Source organism: Nannospalax galili, unplaced genomic scaffold (genome assembly GCF_000622305.1).
Source record: "Nannospalax galili isolate Female #2095 unplaced genomic scaffold, S.galili_v1.0 scaffold498, whole genome shotgun sequence".
In the NCBI taxonomy this organism is placed as follows: Eukaryota; Metazoa; Chordata; class Mammalia; order Rodentia; family Spalacidae; genus Nannospalax; species Nannospalax galili.
Genome location: NW_008342032.1, coordinates 462,045 through 474,365, shown reverse-complemented (window position 1 = coordinate 474,365; position 12,321 = coordinate 462,045). Strand labels below are relative to the sequence as shown.

The window sequence follows — 12,321 nt, the reverse complement described above, 5'->3', positions numbered from 1 at the left end:
TATATATATATATATATATCAGCCAACCCCTATAACCCTTAGAAATGCCCTTCAGCAATACCACACATTTACTGAACTAGTGTCTCTCCCTCCAAAGAAACCCACCCTTGCTCTGTTGACTTTTTCCATTGTAGAACTGATATGCACACTATTTACTAAGTAAGCCTCCGCTACCCCTCCCCCATTCTCCATGATGCTAATTCCTACTTGCATTTTCTATAGAAATACATTTCTAGCTTTAAACAACTGATTCTCAAAACTTATCAGAGTTCATTTTTCTGCTCATTTTTGAATTGCAATGAAGTGTATGTTGTTAGAGATGATGCATGTGGTGAGGGCTCTTTAGTCGTACAACAAAACATCCCACATCCTGTTCAGATGTTTCCTCTGTTAGAAGCTTGTTACTCTTTTTGATAATTGTTTTCTAGACACATAACGAATTTACTATTACCCATGTGATCGTGCCAAAGCAGTCTGCAGGACCAGACTATTGCGATGTGGAGAATGTAGAGGAATTATTCAATGTCCAGGATCAACATGACCTCCTCACTCTGGGATGGATTCATGTATGTTTGACCTTTTGGGCGTCAGTTTATTTTTGTATGGTGTGTTATTTTTCTCATAAAGAAATCCAATGTGCTTAAATAGTTTTTTCCCCCCCAAAGGTAATAAATGGCTTCATATTAGAGTATTTTCTTTGATGTATAAGCTGTGTGCAAATCTGTCACATCTGGGTATCTTACCTTTTTTTTTTAACCAATCAAAGTTGAGAAGTGTTACATTTGAAGAGTAGGTGACTTTTTCTGATGGTTTCTGATGATCTAACAGAGGCTTGGTCAGATTTTTAATTGATTTGACTAGATAATTATGATTCTCCTTTCCTTTGCTGTGAGTCTAAATTGGATTACTTAAACATTTTTCTAATGATGTTTCTTTTAAATGGTGATTGTGTATATCTTAGAGGGTCCACATACTCCAGTGCCCTGCAACATAGACCAAGAGTGTGTCTATAAAATGGCTGTGGAGCTGAGCAAGTGTCTAGGGCCAGAACATTGGGTTTCAACATCCCCTAGGCCACTGAAGGAGTAAGAAGGGACTTATATATCAAGTAGACATGAGTTTAATAAGTCTCAGCTCTGCTCAGGATTCAGAAGAGGAACATAGGCAAGTGTGTTTAACACTGTGAAATACAGTGTTGGTTTGTTTGTTTTGTTTTTTCTATTTAGCATTACACAACTCAGCCTAGGGTACTATGTTAATCCATTTATGTAGTTGTAGAAAAAATATCTTAGACTAGGCAATTTATAAAGAACAGAGATTTCATTCTTACAGTTCTAGGGGCCAGGAGAAACACCAAGGTGTTGACATTAGCACCTGGTGAGAGCTGCTCTCTGCTTCCAAGACCACGCCTTGCCTCCCTGTCCTTTCCTGGTAGAAGGTGGACGAGCAGGAGTACGTGCCCTTCAACCCGAAGTTTTTTCTCTGGGTGTTGGGAATCTCTTGAAGGCCATACCTCTCACTGCTGTCCCATTGATTAAGTTTCCCCCAAGGAGTTTGGAGGGAACACCATCTCTTGAATGACCGCAGACAGACGGCTCACTCATCTCACCAGCATGGCATGCAGACCAGTTTTCCACAGCACATTCTGGATGCCTGCAAGTGCCCCTACCCAATAATCAGAAACTATTTTGTATTTTATTTGTTTGCAGAAAAGTACTGGGTAGGAGCAGTATATGTACACACGTATCTTCGCCAAGTATTTAGTGCTGTGTAATTTAGGAGGGTGGAGGAGGAGACTTCATTCCTGCCCCACCTATAAATTACTCTCTGCTCTTAGTCAGGACTGCTAACTCCTTATTTTCAGGTTTTCCCATTGACTAAGTGAGGCTAATGAATGCCCTATCTCTTCATTGGATTGATGTGACCAGTAAACAAAATACTAGGCATGAAAGCTCTTTGAAAGGTATACAGTACCTGGAAAATGAAAGACTATACAAAAAGAGCAGCAAAACTTTCTAGGTATCTATTTTTTTACTTAGCAATAAGTAATGTGCCTTACTTTTGCTTAGGAATTGCTCTATTTCAAAGTTATTTAGCCTGATATAATTTATGTAAGAATGCATTTTAAAGCAAAATAAACTATAGCACAGAGGGTTTTGGAAGATGACTTAGTTGGTAAAATACTTGCTAAGAATGGAGACCTGAGCTCAGACCCCCAGCACCCACCTAGAAGCTGGGCACTCAAAGTGTGCCTATAATCCCAGCACTGGGGAGGTAGTCAGAGACAGGCAGATCAGTAGAGCTTGCCTAGCCAAAGAGGAGCTCTAGACTCAGTGAGGAGCCCTGTCTCAAGAAACAAGATGGAGAGTAATTTAGGAAGGTACCCGAAATCAACCTCTGGCCTCCAGATGCACACATAGATGAACACATACGCACACATACAGCACATGTAGCACACACAAGCAAGCTACAGCAAGGAAATTGTAACACGCTAAAAGTGATAGTTTTTAAAATTACATATGCAGGAAGTCAATGTTAATCTTGATAATTCCAAAACTAGAAGCAAAATTTTTCCTAAGCTCTGCTCTCTCTAATAATATATCAAATAATGAATTTAAGTTATTTAAATAATTAATTTGTCAAACCCTAGTAAAACTCTTTGGTTTTACAATTATTTTATGGTAACAAGTTGTTGTGGTTCAGTGACAGTACAGAAATGTTACATTTCTAAACCTCAACTTGTGCTGGTTTTATAGAGTGAGAAAAGCAACAAATTCCAGAACTAACTTTTCCACAAATTAGTCACGGGGAAGAAAGTATGAATCAGAATCAGACAGTGGATTTGAATTTAGATTGTTGGCTTACCTAGCTCTTCCAGCTTTTACAAGATACTTTCCTGTTTATCCCGGTCCCCTCATCTGCAAAATGGAGATCATAATAACACAGATTTCCTTTAGTGATAGTTCTGTTATATAATGATATTGATATAATGGAAAGTGATTAGTGTACTTTCTGATACTACATTCCATTGTTATAAATGGCATTTGCTGTTACTGTCACCATCATCATTACTATCACCATTGTCGTCACCACCACCACCACCACCATCACCATCATCATCACCACACCCCATCATCATCACCTTCTTCATCATAATTTTTCTTTCCATAGAACCAGGCAATGGGAGTATCATGGTACCATTGGAGAGATGCCCTCATGGGAGTAGAAATAGTTCTTCGAGGCAGACATGAAGGGTTTAGATGCTTACATGGTGTGCATTCAGTCTGAAATAAATTGAACAAAGTGCTGACTTTGTTCATCAACCTGCTTGCTGCCTCCATAACACAGTTATTCCTTAGAACACTTCCTATGTTCTGTCAAGACATAAAAGCTCTGTTTTACTTGAAGAAGGTATTCTGTGGCAGATAGCAGACTCTCCAGCCCTCTTACTCATTCCTGTATTAAATATTTGGATTTTAAAAATAAGACTTGGCCTGGAAGTATAGCTCTGTGGTAAAGTGCATGTTTAGCATGCACAGGCCTGGGGTTCACTACCTAGTACCCAGAAAAAAAAAAAATCAGGACCATTTTCATTCCTTAAAAGCTAATTCCTTATAAGCCAAGGATTATTTATTTTCCATGCAGAAAACATTTATCTATATAAATGACCAACTGGTATGACCAACTTTCTATAAGTAGGCAGGAAAGAGTTTTAAGGCCTTGCTTTTCTGTAATATACCCTGGTTGGTGTGTAAAGGCATTAAGCTGTGACTGTGGGCCTGTGCCTCTGCATCAGTAATGACAACTCTGGGGTAAGAGCAGTGATACAGCGGAGAGCACAGCTAACTACAGGCTCCTCTCTGTGCACTGTTCTTGTGTGGGGGTTGTCCTCTTATTCCTCATATCAAGTCCAAGAGCAAAATGATTAGCATCCATTTTTCAAAAGATGAAATGGGCTAGAGGAGGTTAAATAATCCCTGTGCTGTATACTGAGTGAGTCACGGGGCCAGAACCCAGACAATGTGTACCAAAGACCTTTATTTCATGATTAAAATGGTCACATTCCTTTTTCAAGGGTTATTAGATTATAATGTGAATTTGAGGAGAGTTGGTTGCTTTGTTTTGAGATGATAACTCACTTTGTAGCTTAGGGTGGCCAGGAAGTTGTATTCCTTCTGCCTTAGTTTCCCAGGTGGTGGGATTCCAGGCAGATTTTTTTTTTTTTTTTTTTTTGGTCTTTTTGAGACAGGGTCTCCCTGTAGCCCCAGCTGTCCTGGAACTTACTATGTAGACCAGGCTGGCCTTGAACTCACAGAAATCCACCTGCCTCTGCCTCCCAAGTGCTGGGATTAAAGGCGTGCACCACCACATTTAATGTGAATTTTAAAATCATTTAAATGCATGGGTTTTCATCTAAGGATGAATCTGATTTGCCTTCATAATCATATATCTGCATGAACCAGAAACTTGGAAACTTTCTTTTGCTTTATATTGGCCCCTCCTTTTTCTTCATGAGTTTTCAGTGGCCGAGTATGAGGAGTCCCAAATACTTCAGCACCTTGGAATGGTCACCTGTAACGAATGCATAATAATGTGATATATTTACTGGAAGGTGTGTGTGTGTGTGTCTATGTGTGTATGTGTGTGTGTGTGTGTGTGTGTGTGTGTGCATATAAAAGAGTTGTGGGTCCTGAGTTTCCTTTCCTTTGCCCCTTACCAGCTCTGTGGCCAGGTTATTTCACCTTCCTGAGTCTCAGGATCCTTGTATGTAAAACTGAGATAATACTTATCTTCTGAATGACTTGTGATCATTAACAGAGAATCTATTTAAGATCTCTGGCAAGTGAATTCCTAGTTCACTCCCCAGAGGAAAGCACCTGACAGTCATGGGAAATGCTTCTCTGAGTCACACTTATTCCAAATAAATAAGTAATAACAGGTCAAAAGTGAAGGATTCTGTAAGGAAAACATTATTGATCAATCAATTGATTTTTTTTATGTGTATGAGTGTTTTGTGTGTGTGTGTGTGTGTGTGTGTGTGTCTAAGTCTACCATGTGCATGCAGTGCCTATGGAGGTAAGAAGAGAGAGTTGGATCCCCTAAAACTGTAATTATGGATGGTTATTAGAAGCCATGTGGGTGCTCGGAATCGAACCTGGGTCCTTTGCAGCAGCCAGTGCTCTTAACTGCTAAGCTGCCTCACCTTTTTTATTTTAAATTTTTATTAAGCAATGTTATTGTGTGTGTGTGTGTGTGTGTGTGTGTGTGTGTGTGTATGGTATGTGTGAGTGCAGGTGCAAGCATGTCATGGCCTGCGTGTGTAGGTCAGACTACCTCTTTCAGGAGTCGCTTCTCTCTTTCCACCTTCCATTCCAAGAATCTAAATTAGGTCGTTGGGCTTGCATGACAAGCCCTCTTAACCCACTATGCAATCTCTCTGGCCCTCAGCAAAGCTTTTTTTCTTAATGTTTGCTTAGTAATAGAAAAAAAAAGCAAATAAGTAGAATTTTCTGATTGACTAGCTAGCTGAGCCTAAGCCTGTGCTTTGCCTTGTAAGATTGTCTTCTTTCTTTTTTGTAGACACATCCCACCCAAACTGCATTCCTGTCCAGTGTGGATCTGCACACTCACTGCTCCTATCAGCTCATGTTGCCAGAGGCTGTTGCCATCGTGTGTTCCCCAAAGCATAAAGAGTAAGTGTCCTGACTGGAGGGCTCACCCAGGTCCACCAGGTTAAGGCACATGGACAGGCTGGCATGTCAGATTCCCTAGGCAAAAGATGGATGGTGCTTAATTCCCACATAGTGTAGCTCTGCAATCGTTTCTTTTTTTAAAGTTCTTTTCAGTGGTGGAATTCCTAGCTCTCCTTCTGTTAGCGTGACCTTAAAGACGATAACACATCAGAGGGATGTTATTCCAGTTTGATTTTTGAGATCATATTTCTACTGTTTTATATCCTATTGAAATTTCAATCAGCCTGGGCTTAACTGCCCCCAACCTTCCTAGTTTGGGGATATAAAGGTTATTGTACAGTGTGCCAACACAAAATACAACTCTCATCTCAAAAAGAATAAGAGTTTATTCTTGAGTCAAATACGACTGTCTCTGGCCCAGGGACATGGATTTGGGTTGTTCCGCTGTGCAAATGGATGCATGACATTTTATTAGTACAGAATAAAGAAGTTACAAATCAGGACATTTACCAAATACTTTAGTGGGGACAGCAAGTAGGGTGGTTATGGCAAAGCAGGGAACAAAACTGTGTTGTAGGTCTCAGATGTTATCTGGTGACATTCCTAACTTTTAGATTAGTAGAAGTTAGGAGTATTTTTAAAAGTGTGGACTCACAGACACAGAGGTGGGTAATGAACAGCTTTTGAAGGGCTTAAATATAGCCCAAGATAATTTGACTCTAATCTGTAACATTCTAACTCTCTGCAATCAAGTTCAGTCATTTGGCCTTGAGGATCTTTTAGCATAGGTGTGACTTTTTTTTTTTTTTTCTGGAGACTTCCATTTATAGGTAGTTATAGTGAAGGAATCAGACAAATGGTTTTTTTTAGTTCTGACCCTACTTGCAAATCATAGAACACCTGACCACTGTGATTCCAATTTCTTCATCCCTCATATCTGTCTATTCTGGATTGATGTAAAGAAATTAGATGAGAGTTCATATGAAGTGCTTATCAAAGTGCTTAACACCTCAATAAGCCTAATGCTTGACATAAAGAACACTAACATTATTAGAGAAATTAGAAATGCCTATTCCTTGTAATTTCCTCCCAGGGGTGGAATGAGGTGGAGACCATGTGCATAACCTTTCCTTTGGAATCTCACACAACCAATGGCTCAGCTGATTGTCCTCTTCAGGGTCCTGTGGACAGTTACAGATAATGCTTTTAGGGCTAGTCATGACAAGGCTGGTTTTAAAAATCACTGGGAATTCCTAGTTTGTGTTCTCTTTCTCAAGCCCAGTTAAGGAATGCATGTGCTTATGGCTTCCAAAATGGTCCATAACTTTATATCTTTTTTCACCCCAAAATTTAGCACTGGCATTTTCAGGCTCACCAATGCGGGCATGCTCGAAGTTTCTACTTGTAAAAAGAAGGGCTTTCATCCTCACACCAAGGACCCCAGGCTGTTCAATGTGAGTAGACAGCCTTCATTAATTTTACAGATGTTCACGGTTTATTGTCTCCACCCCAACTCAGCAATAGTTTCAAAATTTTTAAAAAAAATTTAATAAGGAAATCCGTATTCCTTCCCTAAAGAAAATCACGTAGTAAATACTGATATAACACTGTTTTGTTTTTCTTTCCTAGATATGCAACCATGTGTTGGTAAAAGACATAAAAATAATCGTGTTGGATCTGAGGTGACATGTTCCAAAAATACGAGCACCATCAGCACCAGATTCCTGCCCTTGGATATGTGTGGTTGCCGATTTTCTTAAGATGTTTCCAGAAATGACTGATATTTTATATTTATATATTTCAGATTGAAAGTTTCATATTTATTGTTCTTGCACATTTTGAAGTTTTCTTTTTGGGTTGCTGTGTCTCAAAAGAGGTCACATGGTGTTAAATCTATACCTATTAATGTACCCAAACCCTATCATCAGAAATAAATTGTGCTGCAAGTAACAATATGCTTAATATCTTGGGAGGTGTCCACATACATTTTCAGAGCTTCGGGTATTTTGTTGTATTCCTAAAAATTCGTGTAAGATGTAATGCCACAAAAGAAATTCTGAACCCAGGTGGTCTGTGGGGCAAGTACTTGCTGCTGGGCTCCTTCCCTGTGGTGAAGAAGAGGAGAGGCTCCACGTCAGAGAAGAAATGTGGTTGCAGTCATCAGATCTATGCTGTGTCTTCAGTTTCCTCAAACTTCAGGATCAGGGTTAAGTCTGCAGTCAATTGGTGTAGGACCCAAATGACAGGCTTCAACTCCGAGTTCAGGTGCAGAGGGCCCAGGCAGCACACCACTGGCTAACCTGCTTTAGAAGACTTGAAACAGAGAAGCTTGAGGGAATCATAAAAAATAATAAATAAAAGTTCAGACCTGTCTTACCTGACTCAAGTCCAGATTTCTTCTCTATTCTTTCCAACTGTTAAGTTTCTCTAACCATCTCTCCATGGAGCTCCTGTTCCTTCCCTGAGAGGGTCAAATGTAAGAGTCTATGAAATGAGAGGAAATGAACTTAAGATGTAACTGATAATCACTAGCTGAAAGAATAGTATTTATAGTTACATATATGGGTCACATATATGTTGCATATGGCAAAATATAACATGTTGATACAGAATAGGAATAAAATAGGTTTGAAGCTGACTAGGGTGGCATAAGTCAGTCTTGTGATTTTACTAAAGGTTGGAATGGTACTTACAACTGTTAACCTAAATAAAGCACTTAGGAAGACCAATAGGCACAGATTAAGTAGAAAGAATTGAAGGCTCATACGCTGTCTTAGCAACGGGAACTGAAAGGAAAAACTTGAGGATGGAAGCACTGTAGAAAAATTCAGCTGCTAATAAAAGGAAGAAAGAAGGAAAATGACACTGCTGTTCACTTCAAGAATATGGAGGTACTCCAGGATATGGAAGACCGGTTTTCCAGGTGCATCCTAAGTATTGGCAGATACTGCTGCTAGCACCTCTGGAAATCCCAAGCTGGCTGACCTTTCCTTGGTCCACAGTCCTCTAGCCACCTTCTAGACTACCTTCTTATACATTAGTGTCTTACCTGACTCAAGTCCAGATTTCTTCTCTATTCTTTCCAACTGTTAAGTTTCTCCAACCATCTCTCCATGGAGCTCCTTGTTCCTTCTCTGAGAGGGTCAAATTAATTCTATTAACCTGTCTTCTTGCCCATGTGTGGTTGGTCAACCCCAGCTTTCCAGTCCTTGTTTTCCTTCTGGCATTATAACTGAGCTGCTTGAACAAGTCATGTCCACACCAATCACTGCCAACATCTTTCTTCTTTTTTCTTTATTGTAAAGTGAATTAATTATTTTTCAAGGGATTTCAGGTGATTTCCTTCACAGTCCATCAAGGTTGCAGAAATTCAAGATAATCCTTTCTCAAAGAAACAGGTATTTCTTAATCCAGTTGTGCTAGCAGCCCACAGTTTTTATGTCTACGTGAATTAAGGACATATTCATGGTAACTTCAAAGTTCTCTGCCTGATATCTTTGGCATCCAATTTCTTAAAACCATTTATTTTAGGAACCATTTCAGGATCAATCTGCTTCTCAATTGCTGACACCCCCATATTCTCTTAAGAATGAATTTAGATAATATAAATTCCTAAGCCATCACACTAAAAAATACTATGGTCTACAGGAGACACCAATGCCTAAAGCTAAAAAGCAGAGTAGTCTTTCACAGTTTGTTGGCTGTCTTGTAGTTCCTTCCCACAGGCCTAAGAAACAGTCCTGTGAGTTAAGCAAACCACAAATGTTACTGTATGAAGTGTTTCCCATGATGTTTGGAGAAGCCCCATTGGGTAACATCTGTTTTCTAGTACAGTGATTTCTATATCCAGGAGAGATAGTCCCCTGACTCTGGACATTGATAAGCTAACCGTCTCCCTGTTTATCCATTCTTCAGTATCAGTAGCATGCACCAATTTCTGCTTACTTTAAAAAAAAAAAAAAACCTGCTGTTGGAAGACTCATGGCTTAATCCTGTTTTATAGAGACTAGCAGCCTTGAAAAGTTAAGATATTAGGCTTTGGAAAAGAGATTTGTTTGCCCTATGCCTAGGAGCTTAAGTCTATGGTCACCAATAACTAGGGATAAATTAATTCTGCAAGGTGGGCCAGATCATTTTTTTCCTGAATGTGCTGCCATCAGTTTCTAAGCTCTTAAAGACATCATTTTAGACACACACACACACACACACACACACACACACACATATATATATATGCATATAGGTCATATATATGCATATATATGTAATATAATGTATATGTATTATTTGTTTTATTTATGTGTGTGTTTGCCTGTGTAAGTTTATGCATACCACACTTGTGCAAGAGCCTGCAGAGATCAGAAGAGTGCATTGGATTCCTTGGAACTAGAGTTATAGGCAATTGTCAGCTGCCATGTTTATGCTCAGAATCGTCTGGTCCTCTGCAAGAGCAATAAGGGCTCTTAGCTGCTCAGCCATCTCTCCAGCCCATATTCTTGTTTGACAAAAAATACATAATTTATTCAGTTCTGCATGAAATAACTATCATCATCACAACTTTAGCTAAGCCTGATCACTAAACATTGTCACAAGTGGGCTTGTTGACGATTGTGCTCAATCATTAAAGGAGGGCCAAACAGAGTCATTAGACCCTCATCGCATTATCTAGCCACTCTTTCCCATCAACTGTATGTAATTTGACCCTAATTACACATGGCCTCCTGGATTTGGGGAGGGCAAAAGTATACAATCTGGGGAAGGCTAGGAAGAGAAGGCATGACCCATGCTGGGTAAAGGCTTTCCAGTGTGCATACCCTCAGATCATACATACACCTCAGCAACCCATACACCTCAGCAACCCCTCAGTTATCTCAGTAAGTAAGCTCAATAAATTCATTGGTTCCCCAGTAAAACTTTAATCAAACATTGGCTCAACACTAGAACCTTGAAAGGGAATAAGCATTGCTTAGCATCCCCAGGAAAAGAAGTCTTACAACATATGGAAAATTTATTTGTTAATGCTATTATGTTTCATAATTATTTTTTTTAAAAAAGAAAATGAGAGTGTAAAAGGTGTTAAAATGATATGGAAATGGAGATATTTTCCAAAATAGAAAAAAAATTAGAAAGCTTAAGTAAGTGATGAAGGTCTGTTTAGGTTTGTTATGATATATAAAGGATGAGACAAAAATAATATACACATAATCTTAAAATGTCTGTGGTCATAGTTTAGTCAATTAGTTTAAGGAACAAAATATATATCCAGTCAGTTTATCTGAGAATGAGACTATTTGGTTTTTTTACTCAAGCCTTATATACATAGAACATAATTAAAAGTACCAGACTGGTGGAACTGACCTTGGATGTTTAACAGCCGTAGTTTGAAGCCTATACTAATGACATCAGAGGGACTTAAGGGACAGTTTTTGCCCCTTGCCCTACAAGGTTGACTAAGTTCCAGGGGACCACGGAACATCTCAAAATGTCCTGTAACTGTGGTAAGTCCTCTGTCCTCTTGTTCAGGGACACCATGGAGACCTAACAAGATGGACTTGAACCTGTGTCCAGTCTACAAAGAGGAGGGTCAACTCAGAGGGAGCATCTCATTCATGCTTCCAAGTGAAGCCATACATGATCGAGCAGGACCTTTGGCTTATCTTCACATAGATGGAACTGGTAAAAGAAAGGAGCCAGGAGCTCTCTAAAGCCCATGTGACCCCTGAGGAACAGATCCTCAAATGACTTTTAGTGTAAAAATAAATTGATTCATTTGGGCCAGCTGTATGGTCATAAACACCCAGAAGGAAATTGTAACCAAAGAGTAAAGTGATCAGTATATTTTTTAAATTATTTAATAACCATATAATTAAAAGAAGCATTTTGTTACAACAGCATTGACATATTCAATAACAATTTCCAGAGCTAAGATGCATCTCTTTCAAAATTGCCTGTAAATTTTTAGGTTTACAGCTGAATTAATACAGTTATACAATATTGTATTCCATATAAACCCTATAAGACATAAAACTGAATGAGTTTTTTTTAATACAATTGATACCACGATGCACGTGTTTCTAATCTCTATATATCTGATTATTACTAGTCACAGTCAGTTACTTTCTGAGCTCTTTGGCATCTGAGCATGGATATAAAGTCATAAGGTAGATTTCAATGGTAATGTTTTTCACATCTACTAATTATTAAGGAGCAAATTTTTATGCTTTGAAGAATTATTTTTTATACACCCACTTCCCAGGTAGCATCCTCCCATAGCCTCTGTCGCCCCACTAGAGCCCTTATACTCTGATATCCCTGATACTGTCTGCTGTGCTGTCGGCACCCTCAGCCATTCCCCACACTTGCCCTTCTGGTGAATCTAGTCAGCCTATCTAGAGGTCTTTGTTTTAGGAGGGTCAACTGTTCCTCATCTAGCAGTAATCAGTTGTCAATATTCCTTTGGATAAGATTGGGGTCTGCTGTTCAATTTCCCAGTTCTATGCTGGGTTACTAACTGGGAATCCCTTTGGCCACCCTGGCCAACAACTCAAAAGAAGGTATTGCCTGTCTGGCATTGTTGCTTGTTATGCAGCCTTTAACTATACATATGGACTCTTATGAAATTATATTG

General features: G+C 39.2%; 1 protein-coding gene across 2 annotated transcripts in view; it reads left to right on the top strand.

The window, feature by feature from the left end:
- The window catches only part of Stambpl1 (STAM binding protein like 1), a 55,046-nt gene extending 47,403 nt beyond the window's left edge, over positions 1–7,643 (top strand). For both annotated transcript variants that reach the window (XM_008837843.3, XM_029565790.1), the window contains 4 exons: positions 429–566; positions 5,581–5,693; positions 7,048–7,147; positions 7,323–7,643. In XM_008837843.3, coding sequence (XP_008836065.1) covers positions 429–566; positions 5,581–5,693; positions 7,048–7,147; positions 7,323–7,379 — 408 coding nt within the window. In that variant the 3' untranslated portion in view covers positions 7,380–7,643. The remainder of the gene's footprint in view (positions 1–428; positions 567–5,580; positions 5,694–7,047; positions 7,148–7,322) is intronic.
- The last annotated feature ends 4,678 nt before the right edge of the window (positions 7,644–12,321 follow it).